Raw genomic sequence first — 23,375 nt, forward strand, 5'->3', positions numbered from 1 at the left:
CTTTGGACCAAGAGATGTCTAAAAACTCCCAAGGGCCCTTTCTGTTAAGTGTGAGCTTTCCTTAAGCAACACAGGCACAAAGCACAGAATCACAGAACGTTAGGAGTTGAAAGGGACCTCAAAAGATCATTTAGTCCAACCCCGCTGCCAGAGCAGGATCACCTACAGTAGGTCACACAGGAATGCAACCAGGTGGGGTTTGAATGTCTCCAGAGAAGCCTTCACAACCTGTCTGGGCAGCCTGTTCCATGCCTCAACATGGAGGGTTGTAGCTCCTGTCAGAACTGTTATGATGTAGACTCAGAGAGAGACCTTCACAAGCAGGTCAGTAGCATATAGCCTTGTAAAGCACAGCAGGAAGAACTGCTTGTGAGAGTTTCAAGGCTGCTGCCAACCTGTAAAGTTTGGCATGCTAAACATGAGATTTCCTCTCTGTCTCTCTTGTGTTTGACCTGAAGCAGTGCTTACATCACGCATCGTTGCACTAACTCATGTGCCAGGCACACTGGTCAGTCTGCTGAGGGATCCTCAGGCAAGGATGTGCGGTGATGGAGCTGGAAAAAACCCAGCAGCATTATGTGACTATGTAGAGAAATATGTCTGTGCCTACATGTGTTCTGTGACAGTGGCCTATCACCATGGGCCATTTCCTGTTGTCTGTCTTGTGGACAAGACACAGCTGTTGGGCATGGACCCTGTTGTGGATTGTTTAGCATTCAGGTGTCATTGCTCAACAGCCCGCATGAGGCTTCTTGACACTACAGGAAAAGGGCCCATGTCAAGACTGGCAAATTTTATCCCTCCTCTGGTATTGCTCCCTTATTTCAGTCTGTTTGCTGTCCTCAAGGCCTTGTCTTGTTTCAGCCTTCATATTTTCAGGAGCTAATGGGCTCTATCATCAACTCAGTTTCACAAGCATGCTGGCACTTTGCTGGGACAGGTGCGGAGGCTGCAGCTGAAACTTGCTGGTTTATCACAGGTTTTCCACACTGCTGGTGTGGGACTTCACGTTTGGTCTCTTTACATGCTGCTGAGTGTCTAGAACCTCAGGCAAAACTCTGTCACCACTGCAGAGGCAGGGCTGCATACTTCAAGGTTGTGAGTGCACCCAGCACAGCAAAATAGGGGCTGGCTCTTCATGTGTAGTTGCATTTGTTCGCTATCAAAAGAAACCAGACCAAAAACTTCCTTGAATTGCCTTAAGTGGCCATCAGCTGGTGGACATCAGCCTAATTGTTGTCTTTAATGGAGTGGTCTCATTGATACAAGCTGAGAATCTAGGCTTATTTCTCATGAGTTAGAGATGCTTGTAAGGAGTCTGTTCATTTTGGTCTCAAGTTGGTAAGAATTACTGTCTTGGTCTTCATTTTTGACTCTCAGTTTATTTTTAAGCTTAGCTCAGTGGGCTGATTGGAAGCTACACATAGGTCATGGTATTTATAAATGAGTAACAGCAGTCCCAAGAGTGCAGCATGCAGCTATGTCTGGTGGTGTTTAAAGAGATTCCCTCAGAATGTTGTTGTTTTGTGTTGTTTCCCCCCTGCCTCCCTCCCTCCCCCGCTCTGAATTAATAAAAGCTTGTTTAAATTTCTTAATACTTGAAAGCAGTGAAGTTCTGCTGAACATTCTGAAAGCCCTCTGCTTGCTGTTTTGCATTCTTATGTTAATGCAATGATGATTTTTCTTTTTCCAGACTTCTGGAGCTCCTCAGCTAACAGCAACCCCCCAGACCTTTCACCGCCTCAAAGGCCTGTGCCTTTGGACAGTGCTTGCAAAGCCTCCCGTCATCTCTGCCTTATAAATGGAGTGCATTCTATACGAACCAGAACGCCCTCGGAGCTGGAGTGCAGCCAGACCAACGGAGCACTGTGTTTCATTAATCCTCTCTTCTTAAAAGTACACAGCCAGGACCTCGGTGGAAGTCTGAAAAGGCAGAGCCCGAGAACTCCAGACGTGAATGGCACAGCAAGGCCTCGCTCCCCCCCGCCCCGGCCACCACCTCCTTCTATTAATAGCATCCTCACGAGTCCACAGCTTTCCAGGACTATAAAGCAGGCGAGCATGCCAGAAACAGTCAACCATAAGAAAGAGAGAGGCTCGGATTTGCTGCAGAGTAAACCAACCCCTATCCCTCCTCCCCGCCTGAAGAAGCAGGCGCTTTCCTCAGAGGTGGAAGGTAGCTCCAAGACCACAGCAGGAACTCGACCTGGCTGCGGCTCCGTACCTGCGCCCGAAGCCGCCGGCGTTCCAGGTGAAACCCTGCCCGAGCCAGCTCCGGCAGCTGCCAAAAAGGCGGCAGCCACGAGCTCTGAGTCACACATAGCGTGGAATGGAGGCAGGCAGAGACTGAGCGACATGAGCATTTCCACCTCCTCCTCCGACTCCCTAGACTTCGATCGGAGCATGCCGCTCTTCGGCTATGAGGGGGACACTAACAGCAGCCTGGAGGATTTTGAGGGGGAAAGTGACCAAGAGAGCATGGCACCCCCTTTGAAGTCCAAGAAGAAAAGAAACAGTTCGTTTGTTCTCCCCAAGATTGTGAAATCTCAGCTGCGGAAAGTGAGCGGAGTTTTCAGTTCCTTCATGACCCCCGAAAAGAGGATGATAAAGAAAATTGCAGAGATGTCCCGGGACAAACGCACTTACTTTGGGTGCCTGGTGCAGGACTATGTCAGTTTTCTGCAGGAAAACAAGGAGTGCCATGTTTCAAGCACTGATATGCTGCAAACCATTCGGCAGTTCATGACTCAAGTCAAGAACTATTTGTCCCAAAGCTCCGAACTTGATCCCCCAATCGAATCCCTGATCCCCGAGGACCAGATAGGTAAGAAACACTCTCCTGTGTTTTGGGGGAAGGGGAAAACGTGTCATCTGTGTTTATAGTGATAGTCCTTGGGCTGGTTTGGAAAGGTGGAGTTGACTTTGCTAGCAGAGTTCAAGCCACTGAGCATTTGAGTCTTAAAACAAAGCAACCCCACTCCCCCTCCCTGCCTCCAGTCACCCTAGCAACTCAGAGTAACTGGGCTGCAAAATTGTTTGTAGAAATCCATCCTTAAAATAGCTTCAATATGGGCTTTTAACCTATGATTATTACTGTTTTGGGGTTTTTTTAAGCTGTTGTACTATTAACAATACACAATCCTTTATTTGCTTGCATACATGATTCTTCCCTGAATTACACTGGAACAGTTCTTGATGTATGGACTAAAACTGTGCCAGTTCTAACCATGTGGACTGCAAAGCGAAAATTCATTTGAAAACAGTGACATTTAGGAGCAGAGAGACCTTTCATAGCAGCTTGCCTTCTGAAATAAATCTCATTCTTCCAAATAGTCACTCCTAGCCAAGCTGCAGTGTCCCTGCACTTGAAGCTAAATAAAAAGCTGTCTAAGAGTTTTAAAAATCAAAGACACAAACATGTGCAAGAGAGAGAAGGGGCTGCTGGCCTCGGGTTTTCGGTACCTCTCTGTTGCATGTACATGTTTCTAAGTGGTTGCAGATGAGCTGTATGTTTGAATACATGTTTTAACAACACAGAGAGAGACTTGTGTGTCCACAAAAGTGAAATCATTGTTGCTGCATAAAAACCTCACTGCCCCTCTATCTTGCCAGAGTCTGAGCAGTATTTGTAGAAGAGACTATAAGCCACATTTAGGAGGTAAACATCCCTCGGGGCAGAATACTTTCCTTGTGAGCTCACTTCAGTTCCAATTTGCTTGTTTTTCTCCTGGCCTCCAATGTCCCAACAGTTGGCCTGGTGCAGAATTGGCAGAAAGTTCCTCCTCTGGAAGTAGTGGGTGATTTGATGTTGACTTCTTTGTCTGCTCTTGACCGAGAGGAAGTATTTGCACTTAACCTCAACTTCATTTCCACAAAGTCAAGCAAAAGCAGCCAGCACTGCTAAAGCAAATACAAGGCCATGAAGAGTCTCTTGGTAATCAAGCCTCTTTCAAAGACATACAATCTTCTCACTAGATGAATAAAGAATATTATGTGGGTGTTACATGGAAACTAAAAATGGAGCAGTGGTGCAAGCACATTACTGCCAGGGTTTCTGCAGAGTACTGGATAGTTGAGGAAAACACAGACCTAGTTTGCTTGTAGGGTTGTGAGGGCATGGTTTGACTTGAGCTTTTCGTTCTAAGGGTGTGGTTCAATCAGACCCTGGGTCTCTAAAGACTGGGAAAATGCTGTCTGCTTTTAAGTGTTCCAGTAGTTTGGAGTAGCTGAAGCTATGAAGTGTAAGAACCAAACTCGATTGGTTTCCTTCAGCGACAGAAAGTCTGGCTTTGATCGTGTGATTAAAGGTAATTAATTTAGAAAGCTGGATAGTTTAAACAAAGGAAGAACTTGCTTTTGAATCATCTGCTGCCTATGGCTGGAGCCTGCAAACAACCACAGTGGATCAGGAGCATCAGATGTTGCTGAGCTAAACAGATAACTATGTAACACCAAGATTTAGTCATCCGTATAGAGAACTTTTTATGATGCAGCACTCCCTGTTTTCTGCAGTTTTCCTTGACTATTTCAGCCTGGATTTTAACTTTGGGTAGTCTTTTATCCTCCCTTGTCAGTTCACACTTTCATGGTGCAGGTTTTTCTTCTCCGTGTGTCAGCCTAGGGCTGGATGCGTGCTGCTGGGGAAACTCCTCCTCCTTTCTGTTTCTTGTGTACCCTCCCAGGTGGCAAGGAGGAATCTGAGCTCTAGGGCTCTGCTCAGGCCTGGTGGCCACCGTGTTAGAGTGGGCTGCAGCAGCCAGGGACCTGCAGGAAGAGTTGCCAGGCACACACGTAGTAGCAGCTTCATGTTCCAGCTTGGGCCTTGCTGCTGGTGGGACAAGGAGGGAGACTGCCGCAGAAAATGTTTGTGCCTCTTAGCTCCCTGGTCTGGCCTCTGTGGAGAGGAGTTGGAACCAGTCCTCACCTCCTTCTCCACCCAGCAGAGCTGGGTGCCTCCTCCAGGGCAGTCAGAGTTCACCTTATCCTGCTGTTGTCTCCTGAATTTCCATGCATGCTGGAGCAGCACCCACCCACTCAGGCTTAGTCAAGTGGTTGGTGTTTGGCACCTTCTCCCACATCTGTGTAATCTCACTTGGAGTGCTGTGTCCAGCTACTGGTCTTGCAACACAAGAGAGACATAGACCTGTTGGAGCAGGTCCAGAGGAGGGCCACAAAGATGATCAGAGGGCTGGGGCACCTCTCCTACAAAGACAGACTGAAAGAATCGGGGCTGTTCAGTCTGGAGTAGAGAAGGCTCTGAGGATATTTTATCACTACATTTCAATATCTGAAGGGGATCTACAGGAAAGCTGGGGAAGGACTGTTTAGAAGGGCTTGAAGTGATAGGAGGAGGGGCAGTGCTTTGAAACTGGAGGAGGGGAGATTTAGGATGGACATCAGGAGGAAGTTCTTTACAATGAGAGTGGCAAAATACTGGAACAGGTTGCCCAGGGATGTGGTTGAGGCCCTGTCCCTGGAGATATTTAAGATCAGAGTTTATGTGTCCCTAGGCAGCCTGATGTAGTTGGAGGTGTCCCTCCTGCCTGCAGGAGGTTTGGACAAGGTGACCTTTGAGGGTCCCTTCCAACCCAATGCGACTTGTGAATCTGTGGTCATGAAGCTTTTCTTGCAGAACTGTATCTCAGACTTCCCAGCATGAGACTTCTGTGGAGATCTTTTTAAGTTTCCCAGACAGGGAGCCTATCAAATTATTTATCTTGGGCCAAATCATAGGGAGAATGTGCATCAGGGTTTCTAATTATTTCTGACAGGCGCCTCCTAATCTTAGCACTGTAGGCTGTTAACCCTTCCTGACACAACAGGATTGGGATAAAGTCAAGAAGCTTGTGGCTTTTTACTGTTTAAGGATAAATACAAAGGATTTTTAAAAATGTCATCCACACCTGAATATGTATTCACAGAGTGGATGTATTCAGAGGGCTGGAGCACCTCTCCTATGAGGACAGACTGAAAGAGTTGGGGCTGTTCAGTCTAGAGAAGAGGAGGCTCCGAGGTGACCTCATTGTGGCCTTCCAGTATCTGAAGGGGGCCTTCAAGAAGGCTGGGGAGGGACTTCTCAGGATCTCAGGTAGTGATAGGACTAGGGGGAATGGAATGAAGCTGGAGGTGGGGAGATTCAGACTGGATGTGAGGAGGAAGTTCTTCACCGTGAGAGTGGTGAAGCCCTGGAATGGGTTGTCCAGAAAGGTGGTTGAGGCCCCATCCCTGGAGGTGTTTAAGCCCAGGCTGGAAGAGGCTCTGGCCAGCCTGCTCTAGTGTGGGGTGTCCCTGCCCATGGCAGGGGGGTTGGAACTGGATGATCCTTGTGGTCCCTTCCAACCCTGACTGATTCTATGATTCTGTGTGTATCTGGACTGGTCAGAAGAGACCCTGATAGCCCACAGCTGCTTGGATAGTAAATATTTGAGAGGTTTTGTTTGTGTTTCTTTGCTTCCTGGCTGTGAACAGAAAGAAGTCAAGTTGACTGTCATAACTTTGCCAGCTGCTCAGCAGGCAGGATCTTACATCTGAACAACCTCAGTCTCAATGCCTAAATCTGGGCCCAGCCCAAGAAATGGCTGATATGAATGTTGTCAGTAAGGTATTAACTGATTGTGTGGGAAGGTGCTTAAATAATACTGCCTGTCGCTTCAGATTCTGCCCCTCTGCCTGGTGAGGTCCCATCTGCAGTACTGCATCCAGTTCTGGTGCCCACAGCATAAGAGGGCCATGGAACTGCTGGAGCAGGTCCAGAGGAAGGCATGAAGATGATCAGAGGGCTGGAGGACCTCCCCTATGGGGACAAGCCAAGAGAGTTTGGTCTGCTCAGTCTGGAGAGAGTAGGCTCTGGAGAAACCTTATAGTATCCTTCTAGCACCTGAAGGGAGCCTAAAAGAAAGCAGGGAAGGGACTTTTTACAAGGGCTTATTGCAATAGGATGAGAGAGAATGGATTGAAGCTTCAGGAGGAGAGATTTGGACTGGATATTAGAAAGAAATTCTTTACAGTGAGGGTGGTGAGACACTGGAACAGGTTGCCTAAGGAAGTCATGGATGTCCCCTCCCTGGAGGTGTTCAAAGCCAGGCTGGATGAGGCCTTGAGCAAGCTGGGCTAGTGGAAAGTGTCTCTGCCCATGGCAGTGGGGTTGGAACTGAATGATCTTTAAGGTCCTTTCCAACCCAACCCATTCTATGAATCTGAGTCAGGGCCTCAGTGCAGTGTTTTATGCACCTGTTCATGCACCCACCTTATGGTAATTCCAGCAGGACAATTCTTCCCTTGTTTGCTTACAGGAGGGTTTCATGGAATAGGGTTGGGGGTCTTTAAAAGGTGAAGCCTGCTGTGTAAAAAGATGCAGCCTGCTCTGCTCTCTGTATCTACAACCTGCTCCCCTCTACTTCACTGGTCCAATTAGTCTTTAAAAAATCATGTTGGCAGGGTTTTAGCACTATGTTACTTTTTAGGTGCTTATGCATTTGCCTTGGTGTCTTGTCCCTCCACCCTTTTGTTCATCTTTGTATCTTTTCATGTTGAGTTGAAACCAACCAGTGTTTCATAGAATCATAGAATCAATAAGGTTGGAAAAGACCTCAGAGATCATCAGGTCCAACCTATCACCCAGCACCTCATGACTAACTAAACCATGGCTTCAAGTGCCCCCAGTGCTCCTCTTCTCACTATGGGAGTAGAGGGATAGAGGCAAAGAAGAAGCAGTGGTAAAAGCACTGAGCAGAGGCAGAAGATTGGGTTCTCCTTTTCCAGACCATCCCTTTGATTTACTTTGTAATTTCTCCCCTGCTGCTTTATTCTTTGTTCTTTAAGAGAACACATGTTTAGCACTCAGCCATAGTATGAGTTTTAATTAAACCACAGCTGATTGAAGCAAGACAAACATTGCACATTCATTGGTGTCCTTTATGTAGGTAAAATGAGGAGAGGTTTACCCTACAGACTTTTCTTCTATAGTTGCTCAACTTCTGCCACCACTGCCTACACATCACCCACCTCAGTCCTACCTCTGTTTTAAGGGTTGTGTAGGTTGTGTGGCTTGTGCGAGGTCTTATTTTCAAGTCTTACTCCTTTGGAGGAGATGCCATTGTCTGCACCATGGACTAGGCATGTGTCACTGTAGAATTCCACCAGGAACTGGACACTTGGCTATCCTGACATGAGCTGTCTTAAAATAGATGTGTGTCGGTCATGCCAGTATGTCATCATGCAAGATATTAGGAAAATCCAAGAGCAAATGCAGCGTGCTCAAGTGTCCTGCACGTTCCTTCTGTGGTGTTCCAAAGCCACTTTCCACTTTCAGCCTCCCAGGCAATGTTTCTTGAGCAGGGCCTTGCCTTTCTGTGATGGTTATCATAGAATCAGTAAGGTTGGAAAAGACCTCAGAGATCATCAAGTCCAACCCGTCACCCAACACCTCATGACTACTAAACCATGGCACCAAGTGCCATGGCCAATCCCTTTTTGAACACCTCCAGGGACGAAGACTCCACCACCTCCCTGGGCAGCACATTCCAATGACTAACAACTCTCTCTGTGAAGAACTTTCTCCTCACCTTGAGCCTAAACCTCCCCTGGTGCAGCTTGAGACTGTGTCCTCTTGTTCTAGTGCTAGTTGCCTGGGAGAAGAGACCAACCCCCACCTGGCTACAACCTCCCTTTAGGTAGTTGTAGAGAGCAATAAGGTCTCCCCTGAGCCTCCTCTTCTCCAGGCTTCCTCAGTCTCTTACTGAGCCCTTCTTTTACTGAGGAACAACTTGGCCATCATAGATGATAAACAAGGCTTGTGTGTGAATCCAGGGCCTGGAATTTTCTGGATAGTCTCAGTGGGAATAACAACAGTTGGCAAAGCTGCGCTCTCAGCCTGGAGAAGGTGAGCGTGCCTGCAGCTTCAGGCAGCCAGGCTTGCAAAAAGGCTGCATGAGGACACTGGCAGTGAGTAATGTGTTGTCTTCTGGAGATGCAGACTTGTGTGGTTTGCAGCAAAACAAAACAGCTTGTCAGCACAGGATGCAGATGTGTTTCCACAAGTCACAACGAAACTAGCTGGCTGGCCTTTCCAATTCATTTATCAAAGCATTTCCAGTTCCCATTTTGAGGGTAGAGGCTAATTATAGGTATCAGTTCAGGAACACGAGATGGAGCTCAGCTCAAGTGCTGCTCGGTGTCAAAAAACAAGAATCTGGTGAGTGTTAGGTTTGGGTTTGCAGGATTAAGCACCCTGGGAGGGTATTGAAAAACATTTTGCATATGCAGAAATAAACAGGAATTTTTCCTTGCCAGTTTTGGGTCTGAGGAACATACAGAATCTTAATGGAAAAATCAGTCCTCAGTTCCCCTTCACTCTGCTGTTGTGAGACCCCCACCTCAAATACTGCATCCAGTTCTGGTGTCCCCAGCATAAGAAGGACACAGAGTTGTTGGAGTGAGTGCAGAGGTGGGACACAAAGATCATGCAAGTGCTGGAGCACCTCTGCTCTGAGGATAGGCTGAGGGAGCTGGGGGTTGTTCAGCCTGGAGAAGACTCCAGGGGAACCTATAGCTGCCAGTACCTGAAGGGATCCTACAAGAAGGCTGGAGAGGGTCTTTTCATAAGGGTGTCTGGCAGTGGGCCAAAGGGGAATGGCTTTAAATTGAGGGAGAGCAGGTTTGGACATGATCTTAGGAAGAAGTGGTAAGATTCTGGATAGGCTGCTCAGGGAAACTGTGGTTACCTTCTCCCTGGGGGTACTGAGGGCCGGGTGGGATGAGACCTTGAGGAACCACATCTAGCTGAGAGGTGTCCCTGCCCATGGCAGGGAGGTTGGAGTAGATGATCTCTAAGGTCCCTTCCAGCCTAAGCCCTTCTGTGATGCTATAATTCTGTGACTCACAACTTGCTAATTGCCTGGGAGAGCCTCCTGTGCCTTTTGGTGGCCATTAGAAGTGAAACAGCAAAGGCTGCTGCTGACTGGGAATTATTTTGTGGGCTTATACCCTGAAACACCTTTCTCTGAAAGGGGCCAGTACAGTAGTTCAGAAGAGAGGGCAAACAGTTGAATGATCTGATGCCAAACACTCTTATGAGGTGTCTTATGACACTGAATATTGGTCTGAGACCCACATCACAAGCACCACTGTCCTTTCAGGCTTTAATAATTGATAATTATATGGGGTTTATATTAATTAGTATATATGAGTGCTATTATAGGACATTAAAGCCCAGTCCTTATCATTCTTGCTATGTTGTTGGCCTTCTGGCTTGCTTAAATTTGTCACTTTTGCATTTGAGAGCAGAACTCCCTGCTTCTTATGTCTGTGTCAAGGCATGTTATAAGGGAGATGAAAAGGTTGTCTGTTTGGGGTTGGTTTGGGGTCTGGGGTTTTTTACTGTTGTTGTTGTGTGGGTTCTGTTTCTGTGGGTCTTTGTTTGTTTTTAATCAGCAACAACAAAGCTCAGACACACTGTCATATGTTGGTCACTTCCTCATTTGCTGGCTAGTTCTGCCCAAATATGCTGCACTGGAATGACAGTTTCTCTCTGTCTGCCCTTACCAAGCAGAGGCAGTTAGGATCTCTTTGGAATCACAGCTATATGGCCTTTATGTAAGGGACTGGAACATCTCTAACATGAGGACAGGCTGAGAGGCCTGGATCTCTTTAGCTTGGAGAAGAGGAGGCTGTCTGGGGGGGTTGCTTACAAATATCTAAGGAGTGGGTGTCAGGAAGATGGGGCCAGACTCTTCTCAGTGGTGCCCAGTGACAGGACAAGAAGCAATGGTTATAAACTTGAACATAGAAGTCCCATCTAAACATGAGAAGGACCTTCTTTAGTTTGGGGATGGCAGAGCACTGGAACAGGCTGCCCAGAGAGGTGGTGGAGTCTCCATCTCTGGAGACTTTCAAGGCCCACCTGGATGTGTTCCTGTGTGATCTGCTTTAGGTGATCCTGCTCTGCAGGGGGATTGGACTTGATCTTCAGGGCACCCTTCCAACCCCTTCCATTCTGTGATTCTGTGGTTTCCTTTGGCTCCTAGTAGCTGTAATATCATCACTGGTCAGCACTGAAGGATGCTTGATGAAATAGTCTGTCCTGTTTATTGACCTGAGGACATTAACAGCACAGACACCATTAGGAATAGCCTCCAGCAATAAGTACTTGGACCACAGCTTTGAGCACAGGCATGAGGGTTAGCTGCTGTCTTCCTCTGGTTCAAATAGATTTAAGTTCCTGGAGAAATTCTGGAGAGTGACTGAATAAATTCCAAAGCAATTTCCAGGCACTGCTTTTGGAACCCTGATGACCTGCAGCTAGGAAAGGTGCCTGTGTGGGAAGCTGTGGCACTGGCACTAACTCAGTAATGGTTGAGGGCAGAAGACTTGAGGCTTCCACTTCTCACCTGTAGATAATGAGCTTGGCTCCAACCAAGGATTTGGACTCTGGGAAGGATTTTTTTCCTCCCAGCAGCATCCAGTTTGTATAGCCTCTGGGGAGGGACTGCTTCTGCAGTTCTCTCCATACTTATACTGCAGGCACAGGTGAAGCAGCTCCAGCCTGGTGCCCACAGAGGATCAGCCATAGAAGTGTACTGACTTCTCCAGTCTCCTACCCCAGGCTGAGAGCTCCCTCATGGTCAGACCAAGCTCTGAGGATCTGTGCTGACTTCTTTACAGTTTATTGAGCATCTTGTACCCAAATATGATGGTGACCACACTTTACTGAGATGAAGCATAGCAGTCATTAACCATTCATGTGCAGAACTTGCAGTGGAAGCAAAAGATTTATGGGGATAGAGTTCTCTTGCTTCATGTATTAAGTCTGGCAGCAACAACTGCTTTAATTTGGACTTAAAGCACAAGACCAGGTGGTTGGAATGCAAACTTCAGAGGTGTTCCACTTACAGGCAAAGCAGCTGGAGTTTTTGCTGTTTAAAAATACTGAACAGGCAGTGTAAATAAATAGTTGAATTGTTAAAAATGATAAAAAAATTCATCACCTGTGAAGATAGTAAGGAACTAGATGTACCCTCCAGAAATTTGGTTAGCCAACATGGTTGAGATTTGTGAAAGATGTTGAGTTGATGGAATGTGTCCAGAGAAGGGCAACAGAGCTGGGGAGGGGTTTGGAGCACAGCCCTGTGAGGAGAGGCTGAGGGAGCTGGGGTTGCTTAGCCTGGAGAAGAGGAGGCTCAGGGGAGACCTTCCTGCTGTCTACAACTCCCTGAAGGGAGGTTGTAGCCAGGTGGGGGTTGGTCTCTTCTCCCAGGCAACCAGCACCAGAACAAGAGGACACAGTCTCAAGCTGTGCCAGGGGAAGTTTAAGCTCGAGGTGAGGAGAAAGTTCTTCACTGAGAGAGCTGTTAGCCATTGGAGTGTGCTGCCCAGGGAGGTGGTGGAGTCCCCATCCCTGGAGGTGTTCAAGAGGGGATTGGACGTGGCACTTGGTGCCGTGGTTTAGTCATGGGGTCTGTGGTGACAGGTTGGACTTGATGATCTTTGAGGTCTCTTCCAACCTTGGTGATTCTGTGATTCTGTGATCTCCAGTGATGGTGACTCCTCCACCTCCCTGGGCAGCCCATTCCAATGGCAAATCTCTCTTTCTGTGCAGAACTCCTTCCTAACATCCAGCCTAAACCTGGAGGTGTTTGAGACTGGCTGAGGCACTTGGTGCCATGGTTTAGTTGCTTAGATGGTGTTGGGTGATAGGTTGGACTCAATGATCTCAAAGGTCTTTTCCAACCTGGTTAATTCTATTCTAAATGGCAAATGGCAAAAGATTTCTGCCCCATGAGCCCTGAGGATGGCTTTGATGGCAGGGAAGGCAGTTTCTTGTCACTGTACAGAAGAGCTGCTTCCCTGACTGGCTTTGGGAGTGCTGTCAGTGGTGATTGAGTGGCTTTACCAAGTATAATAGGTAAGTCATCCAAAAGGTTGCCACCTGCTATGTATAACTGGTGGCTCTGATCCAGTGGGATCCACCCTTCACATTGTGTGAAAGGCCATCAAAAACAGACACCAGACTGGTTATGCCTCAGAATCTCCATTGTGAGAGAGCTCAGATGCCTTTAAAACACCTGGGAATGAAGCAGACACATTTTTACCACCTGCATCACAGAATGTTAGAGGGTGGAAGGGACCTCCAGTGATCAATTCCAACCCTTCTGCCAAAGCAGCATCCTAGAATCCTAACATTATTAGGGTTGGAAAGGACCTCAAGGACCATCCAGTTCCAGCCCCGCTGCCATTGGTAGGGACACCTCACACTACATCAGTTTGCTCACAGCCACATCCAGCCTGGCCTTAAAAAGCTCCTGGGATGAGGCTTCCACCACTTCCCTGGGAACCTGTTCCAGTGTCTCACTACCCTCATGGGGAAGAACTTCCTCCTAATATCCAATCTGAATCTACCCACTTCTAGTTTTGCTCCATTCCCCCAAGTCCTATCAATACCTGACATCCTAAAAAGTCCCTCCCCAGCTTTCTTGTAGGCCCCCTTCAGATACTGGAAGGCTACAACGAGGTCTCCTGGGAGCCTTCTCTTCTCCAGACTGAACAACCCCAAGTCCCTCAGTCTGTCCTCATAGGAGAGCAGCTCCAGCCCTCTGATCATCATCATGGTCCTTCTCTGGACATGTTCCAGCACCTCCAGATCCTTCCTGTAATAGAGGCTCCAGAACTGGACACAGTACTCCAGGTGGGGTCTCACCAGAACAGAGTAGAGGGGGAGAATCACCTCCTTTGACTTGCTGGCTGTGCTTCTCTTGATGCAGCCCAGGATGTGATTGGCTTCCTGGGCTCCAAGTGCACACTGCTGGCTCCTGTTGAGCTTCTCATCCACCAGCACCCCCAAGTCCTTTTCTTCAGGGGCAGGTCACACAGGAACACATCCAAGCAGGATTTGAAAGTCTCCAGAGAAGGAGACTCCACAACCTCCCTGGGCAGCCTGCTCCAGGGCTCCATCTCTTTTACAGTAAAGAAGTTTCTCCTCATATTGAGGCAGAACCTCCTGATTCCAGCTTGTACCTGTTGTTCCTTGTACTATCACTGGGCACCAGCAAAGCCAGACTGGCATCTTCATCCTGACACCCACCCCTCAGATGTTTATAGACATGAATAAGATCCCCTGTCAGCCTTCTCTTCTCCAGACTAAACAGCCCCAAGTCTCTTAGTCTGCCTTCATAGGAGAGATGTTCAAGTCCCAGGAGGGGAAAATAGCAAGAGGAGTTACAGAACCCCCAGCAGAACTGGGATGGGGGAGATGGGAGCTCCCCAAGAATTGGTTATTTGGGAATTGCCATGCCAGACACACACAGAATAAATGCTATGGAGGAGGAGCATGTGAAGGGCATGCCTTTTTATGGGAGAGGTGTGAAGTCCCAAAGGAGAAAATGAAGACAGGGATGAGACAAACAAAAGAATAAAGCAAGAGAAGAGTTAGTAATGCCTGCTGGGAGTGGTGAGTGTGTGGCTGTCTGTGTAAATCCCAAGACTTAGAAACAGTCTGTAATTTAACAGGAGGGCAAGGAAAGCAGCTGTGGTTTAAGAAAAACACCTAAGAACAGGCAAAGAACCTGGAAAGGGCATGAGTCTACTGAAACTGAATCATCACTAGTAGCAGGAATGTCCACTGCCAGCTTGTGTGATCCAGCAGTGACACATTTTCTCCTCATCCTGTTCTTTGTCCCTCTTTTGTGTGCTCCCAATACCTCTGCCTGCTGGAGGCTCTGGTCCTGCCCCACTGTCAGGGTGTTTGTGCAGTGACCAGGCTGAAGGGTCTCCAGTTTCTTCTGTGCTTGTGCTGAGTTCACTGTGGTACACATAATTTTTGTAAGCTAATTATTAAAGTAAAGCTGTGTTGGCATAGAGACACCGAGGGGGAGAGGAAATTGGCTTATAAAGTAAAGGTTTGCAGGGAAAAGGTTTAGCAAAGAGCTTTCTCTGTTGGTGTGGTCCATACTTTGAAGAATGACTGTTTAAGAAAACCTTGAGTAGAAGAAGAAGAAAAAAGCCCCAAAGTCAGTGGTGACTGTGCCATGAGCATGCTGCTGGCAAAGCAAGGGCTTCAAAGTTGATGACAAAGCTGTCTGTAAGCTTGCATGAGGAAATCTGAAGCCTGACAAACACAGCTTGGTTTTCATTTCTAGTTTAAAGCCCATAATCTGTCCGACTTCATAAAGATCTTGACAAAGCTGAGCCAAGTTTTATGGAAACTTGTTTGAGTTGTAATTCCTGGTGGAAACTATGCAGAGAGGCTGGGCTCTCATGCCAAAGCAGACAAAAATATGGTTTTGACTGTTATGCTTTAACTTGAGAGTTCAAGTCGAAGCTCACAGTAAAATAAAACTTGGAGACTTATAGACAAGAAAAGGAAAAAGTTAACTGGAGTCACAGTTTCGTTTGTGTCGTGGTTGATTTGGGGGTTTTGCCTTTTTTTCCCCCCTTTCCTTCCTTTTTCCCCTTTTCCCCCTTCCATCCTTTTCCCCCTTTTTCCTTTCCTTCCTTTTTCCCTTTTTCTTTCTTTTTTTTTTCTCTCCTTTCTTTTTCCTTTCCTTTTTTTCCTTTTTCCTTTCCTTTTTTCTTTTTCCTTTCTTTTTTCCCTTTTCCCCTTTTCCTTTCTTTTTTCCCTTTTTCCTTTCTTCTTTCCTTTCTTTTGTCCTTTTTCCTTTCTTTTGTCCTTTTTCAGTTCTTTTGTCCTTTTTCAGTTCTTTTGTCCTTTTTCCTTTTTTTTTGTCCTTTTTCCTCTCTTGTGTCCTTTTTCCTTTCTTTTGTTCTTTTTCCTTTCTTTTTCATCCTTTTCCTTTTCCTTTTCTTTTTCCCTTCTTTTTTCCATTCTTTCTTTTCCTTTTCCCTCCTTTCTTTCTTTCTTTCTTTCTTTCTTTCTTTCTTTCTTTCTTTCTCTCTTTCTCTCTTTCTCTCTTTCTCTCTTTCTCTCTTTCTCTCTTTCTCTCTTTCTCTCTTTCTCTCTTTCTCTCTTTCTCTCTTTCTCTCTTTCTCTCTTTCTCTCTTTCTCTCTTTCTCTCTTTCTCTTTTTCTCTCTTTCTTTCTTTCTTTCTTTCTTTCTTTCTTTCTTTCTTTCTTTCTTTCTTTCTTTCTTTCTTTCTTTCTTTCTTTCTTTCTTCCTTCCTTTCTTCCTTTCTTCCTTTCTTTCTCTCTCTCCTTTCTATCTTTCCCTCTCTCTCTCTCCTTTCTATCTTTCTCTCTCTCTCCTTTCTATCTTTCTCTCTCTCTCCTTTCTATCTTTCTCTCTCTCTCCTTTCTATCTTTCTCTCTCTCTCTCTCCTTTCTATCTTTCTCTCTCTCTCTCTCCTTTCTATCTTTCTCTCTCTCCTTTCTCTCTTTTGACATCCAGTACTCTTTGTGTTTGTTTTGGTTTTTACATTTAACACATTGGCATAAATGAAAATGAAATACCAATTCTGCTCTGCCTTTTGTTTTCTTGCTAACAAACATCTGGAAACTCAGCTTGTATCATAAATAAGGCTTAGCAAGTCGGTTCTGCCCTAGAGTCTCTTTTGGGAATGGTTATATTAATACTGGCTCTACTCTAAAGAAGGAAGTCAGCTGGACTTCTGTTTTCTTGTTACAGATGTTGTCCTGGAGAAGGCCATGCATAAGTGCATTTTGAAGCCATTGAAGGGCCACATTGAAGCAATGTTGAAAGAGTTTCACACTGCAGATGGTTCTTGGAAACAGCTGAAGGAAAATCTGCAGTTGGTGAGGCAGAGGAATCCTCAGGAACTGGGAGTGTTTGTTCCAACACCAGACTTTGTGGACGTTGAAAAGATTAAAGTCAAGTTCATGACCATGCAGAAAATGTATTCACCTGAAAAGAAAGTCATGCTGCTACTGAGAGTTTGCAAACTGATTTACACTGTCATGGAGAATAACTCAGGTATGGTGCTACTCATGGTTCAAATTCACTTCAGGTTCAGGTTGTCTTGTGGGGGAGGAAATCAGACCACTTGATTCTGCAGGTCTCTCTCCTTCTCCTGGAGCACTTGTAGCATGTCTTTGCCCTTTTGAGAAGGATTATTCCTCTTTGTTTCTTTCCTGATAGCTGTGATGCACCTGGCAGCACATCTTACAAAATCAGTGTGAAGCAGAGCTGTGAAGCAGCCTGAAAAAACCAACCAAACAACAAAACCAAAGCAGCTTTGCTTAATTCTGTAGCCTTTAGAAGCTGGCTGTCAGAAAGGATGTCCTGTGAGCCTTGAATTGGACACTAATTCTGAATGAGTGCATTTCTGGAAATGCTAATAGAGGGTAACACCCTGTACTTAGCTGGACTAATTCAGCTGCATGTGCAGTATGACAGCTATGAGTGCTCTGTGTTAATGGGTGGAGGAAAGCAGCCTCTGATCCAGTATTTCTGGTCACTTTGGACACTTTTCTTCTGTGTTTTTGAAACAGAAGTAACATCTAAACATGACCTTGAAACCTAGGTAACAAAATGGAATTACAGACAGGTTCAGACCTGCTGAGTAGTCAGTGGCACCATTAAAAGGGCTTTGCTGGGTGACATGAATTCACAAGTGCAACTGTGGTGCCTTATCATACACCACTCTGGTAGATCACCAGCTAAGGTGAACCAACCCTGGTGCCAGTGGGAGACTTGGTTATTGGTTGGTTTTATTTTTCCCTGTAAGCACCTGGCTGACAGTTTTCTAAGTGAGCACTGAATATTTAGCTGGGTCTGGTGCTGATCAAGATGCCTGCTTTCTTTGGAGATTTGAGATGATGAGTGGTGAAAGTTTGTGATTCTTAAAGACCATAGACACTTCTTGTAAATTTAGGTCCAGGCTCCTGCCCAGCTGCTCATTTCTGTGCAAAATCTGCATTTTAAAGTGGCAATGAGAATGTGGCCTGAAGTGCTGTCCACTGCTTTCCCCGTGCTGTGTTACCACATTGAATAAGGTATTTCCAACATGCAGAAGAAAAATACCAAGGGGCTGCTTCCAGTTAATTATTACCCTAAAGGTCTTGGGCTAAGATGTGGCTCCTTGGATTACCTTGTTTTGTCAGGTGAAGTTTATAAACCATGGCATTGAGCAAGCAGTTGTTTGAGCATCTGATGTCTCACGTACTTTCAGCCAGAGAATAGTGTGGTACCTGGGGGTTATGTTTTAGCTGGTGTCACTTCAGATATCAGCCCTTCAGTCATCTGGAGTTTGAACAAGCTTAAGTTAGCTCCTGCTCTTGGTGGGCTTAAGTCAGCATCACACTTCTGTAATGAACACAGCTTGGCCAGCCCGAGATGTATGGCCACATTGCATGTAAACTGTTTAGAAAATATAATAATAACAACAACAACAACAGCAACAACAATGATAATGAATAAAATGAGCTGAGTCTCCATGTCAAATCTAATAGGCTTTTATGTTCAGCCTTCTCTGCTGTGATTCAGACTCAGAAACTGCTATTTGTGGCTGGATCCTTCTAGAAAGTGGCTGTTGTCCCCACATGAATAAGCATTCTCTTTATTCATCATCTCTTAGCCAGTGGTAAAGTGCAGGTGGAGGTCAGGCCACACTGGTGTGGCAGCCTTTTGTGAATTCACCAGCTGAGCTGATGCCAAGGTGAACCCAGTCCTTAAAGTCCCTTGCATGCCTCAGGGTGTGCATCATCAGATTTGTCTTGCTAAGTGTACAGGATGAAGCTGGTCTTGGTCTCCTGTTCCATGAGTGTCATGTGATGCTCTCTCTGCTGTCCACTGGTATCAGGAAGCTCTAGAGTAATACAAACATATTCTGCTGCCTTCACTCACCAGGATAATCTTTGCCTTTCAAACCCTGGAACTGGTAAAAGGGTGTGGTTTGTCTGTCACTGTCTTGTGTTTCCTTCAACCCAGGGAGGCTGTATGGAGCTGATGACTTCTTGCCTGTGTTGACATATGTACTAGCCCAGTGTGACATGCTGGAGCTGGATACTGAGATTGAATACATGATGGAACTGCTGGATCCATCTCTGCTGCACGGAGAAGGTAATCTGTTCATTTTTGTTAGAACTGAGTGAAGGGCATGGGGAGGGGGGATTCTTCCTCATAACAGTTGAGTCCTTTCAAGGGGAGTCCCAAAGTCAGCAATGTCAGTCATGTAACAAGAGAATCCCATGATTATTTCCACCTTAAAGCAAGAGAAAGCTGGTTAGCTTGCAGAGTACAGGTCTGAGTGAGCTGGGAGTCTGATGGTTTGTACTACCTTAGGAGGCCATATGTTGTTTTCAGCAAAGAAGGGGAGGGTGTCAGGCAAACATGCACTGTGCAAGTACCAAATGTGGTTATCCTGCTGTGCCTGAAAATATCTTGACAGTGTTTATAGAGCCATAGGATTTAGTTAAATTGTGAGACACATAATTACAGTGAGGGTGGTGAGGCACTGGAACAGGTTGCCCAGGGAGATTGTAGATGCTCCCTCCCTGGAGGTGTTCAAGGGCAGGATGGATGATGCCTTGAGCAACCTGGGCTAGTGGAAAGTGTCCCTGTCCATGGTGGGGTGCTTGGAACTAGATGATCTTTTAAGGTGCCTTCCAACCCACACCATTCTATGAGTCTATGTATACTGAGACTTGGGTTAGATGTTTTGTAAAAGCCTCTTGGGGAAATTCTCTGCCCTTCTGAGGGGAGGTGCTTTAGAGAATATTGCCCCACTTAATCATCTTCACTTCTTCATGCTTGCTTCTTACATAGTATTTTTATGAGCCCTAAGAGTATGTTTCCTGAAGCACTCTTGAATGACATTTGAAGCCCACTAGAGGCAAGAAAACCTCCCTCTTCTCTGTATTCATGGTGATGTTTTCAACAAAGGTATTCTGCAAGCCCCAGAATCTCCCAGTTCATGAGGAAGTGTAAGAGTTCTTGTGACCAAGCTCAGCTGTGAGTTTGTTTCCCATACCTGCTATCTCTTAGCACATAGAAACTCCTGTATCCTCTTACATGCTGGTATGCATGAGAGAGCCCTGCCTGCATTCTTCCAGTTTGGCACTAGTCTGCTTCCTGCTTTGGGTACAGAGCATCCTCTAGTGCATTTTTCAGGAATCTTAACATGGAAAACACTTGAGGTATGAAGCTGGAGATCATTATCATGCTTGAAAGGCAGAAATATTTTGCTGGGCTATTATGTCATCTTGTTTTGAATGCAGCAAAAGAGGTCCATTCATTGTCTGACCCTGTCCTTGGCACCAGCTGAGATATACTGAGTAGAAACAACTGTTTGGTGCTTTAGGGATGTGTAGTTCACATGAAAGGCCAATGGATGCCATTGGCCAAGAAGGGCAGTGACCTACAAGCAGTGTGTGAGAATAAGATAGAATTAACCAGGTTGGAAAAGACCTTTGAGATCATTGAGTTCAACCTATCACCCAACACCATCTAATCAACTAAACCATGGCACCAAGAGCCCCATCCAGTCTCTTCCTAAACACCTCCAGTGATGGTGACTCCACCACCTCCCTGGGCAGCACATTCCAATGGCCAATCTCTCTTTCTGTGAAGAACTTCTTCCTAATATCCAGCCTAAACCTCCCCTGGCACAGCTTGAGACTGTGTCCTGTTCTGGTGCTGGGTGCCTGGTAGAAGAGATCAACCCCCACCTGGCTACAACCTGGCTACCCTTCAGGTAGTTGTAGACAGCAATCAGGTCTCCCCTGAGCCTCCTCTTCTCCAGGTATCCTGGCTTGCATCAGGAATAGTGTGGCCAGCAGGAGCAGGGAGGTCATTCTGCCCTGTACTCAGCACTGGTTAGGCCACACCTTGAGTCCTGTGTCCAATTCTGGGCCCCTCAGGTTAGGAAGGATGTTGAGGTGCTGGAAGGTGTCCAGAGAAGGGCAGCAAAGCTGGGGAGGGGTTTGGAGCACAGCCCTGTGAGGAGAGGCTGAGGGAGCTGCGGTTGCTTGGCCTGGAGAAGAGGAGGCTCAGGGGAGACCTTCTTGATGTCTACAACTCCCTGATGGGAGGTTGTAGCCAGGTGGGGGTTGGTCTCTTCTCCCAGGCAGCCAGCCCCAGACTCTCATGTATATGTCTGTGTAGGCAGATGAAAAAAAAAACCAAAATAATTGTGTTTGTACTTCTGACTGTGACCAGCTGCACCTAGCCTGGTGTCTGTGACCACTCTGAGAAGTTCTTCCCTTGCTGTCCCCCACAGGAGGCTACTACTTGACGAGCGCTTACGGAGCACTTTCACTGATCAAGAACTTCCAGGAGGAGCAAGCTGCTCGGCTCCTGAGCTCAGAAACCAGAGACACGCTCCGGCAGTGGCACAAGAGGAGAACAACTAACAGGACAATACCTTCAGTTGATGATTTTCAGGTAGAGCTGAGGGATGAAGACAAAAAAATTTCCACCAAACCAGCACATGCTTTAGGGGGTTTGTGGGATTTTGTTTTGTTGGAACTCTCCATTTGAGAGGTCTGATTTGTAATGATTCTCTTAAGGCCACAAGGTAAGTGGAGTGAAGCAGTACTGACAGTATGGCTGGCAAATCTGCCTTGGTTTTGAGACCTTTGTACTCTACAATAGGGTGGTGTTATGATGGTGCAAAGAAAACACTAAGTAATGGAGCTCTTGCATTCTCACTTCTATTTATGTCAGACAGAGTTAGAATTGGAATTAACCAGGTTGGAAAAGACCATCGAGATCATCCAGTCCAAGCTATCACCCAACCCCATCTCATCAACTAAACCATGGTACCAAGTGCCTCATCCAGTCTCTTTTTAAACACCTCCAGTGATGGTGACTCCACCACCTCCCTGGGCAGCACATTCCAATGGCCAATCTCTCTTTCTGTGAAAAACTTCTTCCTAACAGCCAGCCTAAACCTCCCCTGGCACAGCTTGAGACTGTGTCCTCTTGTTCTGTTGGTGGTTGTCTGGGAGAAGAGACCAACCCCCACCTGGCTAAAACCTCCCTTCAGGGAGTTGTAGACAGCAAGAAGGTCTCCCCTGAGCCTCCTCTTCTCCAGGCTAAGCAACCCCAGCTCCCTCAGCCTCTTGTGCTCTGAACCCCTCACCAGTTTTCTTGCCCTTCTCTGGACACCTTCCAGCAACTCAACATCTTTCCTAAACTGAGGATCCCAGAACTGGACACAGGACTCAGGGTGTGGCCTAACCAGTGCTGAGTACAGGGCAGAATGACTTCCCTGCTCCTGCTGGCCACACTGTTCCTGATCCAGTCCAAGATGCCCTTGGCCTTCTTGGCCACCTGGGCACACTGCTGGCTCATATTCAGTCTTCTATCAACCAGTACCCCCAGGTCCCTCTCTGTCTGGCTGCTCTCCAGCCACTCTGACCCCAGTCTGTAGCACTGCATGGAGTTGTTGTGACTAATGTGTAGAACCTGGCACTTAGATGTGTTCAACCTCATGCCGTTGTATTAGAGCAAAGAGAAACTGAATCATGTCTTAGATTCAGCTTCTCTGTGAGCTTTCCTCTTCCAAAGAACAAATGCAGGTTTCCAGTGGTCTAAAGCAGTGCAATTCCCCAGTAGCTAATGGTGGCATACATCAGGCATAGAGAGGAGAGGTGGGAGAAGAGTTTGTTGCAGTTTTGAAGTTTAAGGAAGGGGTAGAGTTCTGTGCTGTGGATGTCTTGATGCTTGTTTGTGTTTTTTTTTCTCTCCCCTCAATTCCTCACTGCTCTTTTAGAGCAGGGCAGTAACTTCAACTGAAGACTAACAAACCACTCAAGATTACTTCACCTTTTAAATCCAAGCCTGCATGTCTTTTCTATAGTATGCTGTTGAATGTCTGTTCAGAGCATCCTTTTGTGGACTGAAGCAAGGAAGATGTTGGAATTGAGAAGAAAGAATTTACTCTGTTGTGTTCAGTTGTTTGCAGTTCATCCCACAGCACAAGCTGGCAGGCTAATGACCATCATCAGTTACATATGATGTAGTTAAAAGCTTCAGAAAGGGGTAGAGTCATCAAGAGAGAGTGAAATCTTTCAGTTGAGGCTCCTACTGCTTTATCAGTGTCCATGCAAACAACTATAGAGCAGAACAGGAAGGAGCTGGGAAAAGAAGTCTTCCACAACTTGCCTCTTTTGGGAAGAAGAGAACTGTTTAAGAGAAACTCCAAACTATGGACAGAGCACAAAGCTAGGTCCATCTTCATGAGATCCATTTCCTATTCTGCATTCCTGTACTTAGGTGTCAGATTCAATTAGCTTGAGTCTTAGTTCTGTCTAGCAAAACAGTAGGGTTTTCATAGGAGGATTCATCACTATGTATTTCTGCTGGCTGACTAAATGACAGAAGATTTTCAGCAGGATCTTTCACCTCATTTTACCTTCTCCTCTTCAGCAAAGAACTTCAGCCAAGGCAACTGTGCAGCTGGATGCCCTGCTGGGTGCAGGAAGATGTAGGGGATGAGGGGAGAGCTGGCACTGAGTATGTCCGA

The 23,375-nt window shown here is 46.5% G+C and overlaps 1 protein-coding gene across 5 annotated transcripts in view; it reads left to right on the top strand.

The window, feature by feature from the left end:
• Positions 1–23,375, top strand: part of RIN2 (Ras and Rab interactor 2) — an 81,663-nt gene that overhangs the window by 54,446 nt on the left and 3,842 nt on the right. For all 5 annotated transcript variants that reach the window (XM_054179715.1, XM_054179716.1, XM_054179717.1 and 2 more), the window contains 4 exons: positions 1,694–2,824; positions 16,574–16,879; positions 18,836–18,967; positions 21,126–21,289. In XM_054179715.1, coding sequence (XP_054035690.1) covers positions 1,694–2,824; positions 16,574–16,879; positions 18,836–18,967; positions 21,126–21,289 — 1,733 coding nt within the window. The remainder of the gene's footprint in view (positions 1–1,693; positions 2,825–16,573; positions 16,880–18,835; positions 18,968–21,125; positions 21,290–23,375) is intronic.

Source organism: Dryobates pubescens, chromosome 3, assembly GCF_014839835.1.
Source record: "Dryobates pubescens isolate bDryPub1 chromosome 3, bDryPub1.pri, whole genome shotgun sequence".
Classification (NCBI taxonomy): Eukaryota; Metazoa; Chordata; class Aves; order Piciformes; family Picidae; genus Dryobates; species Dryobates pubescens.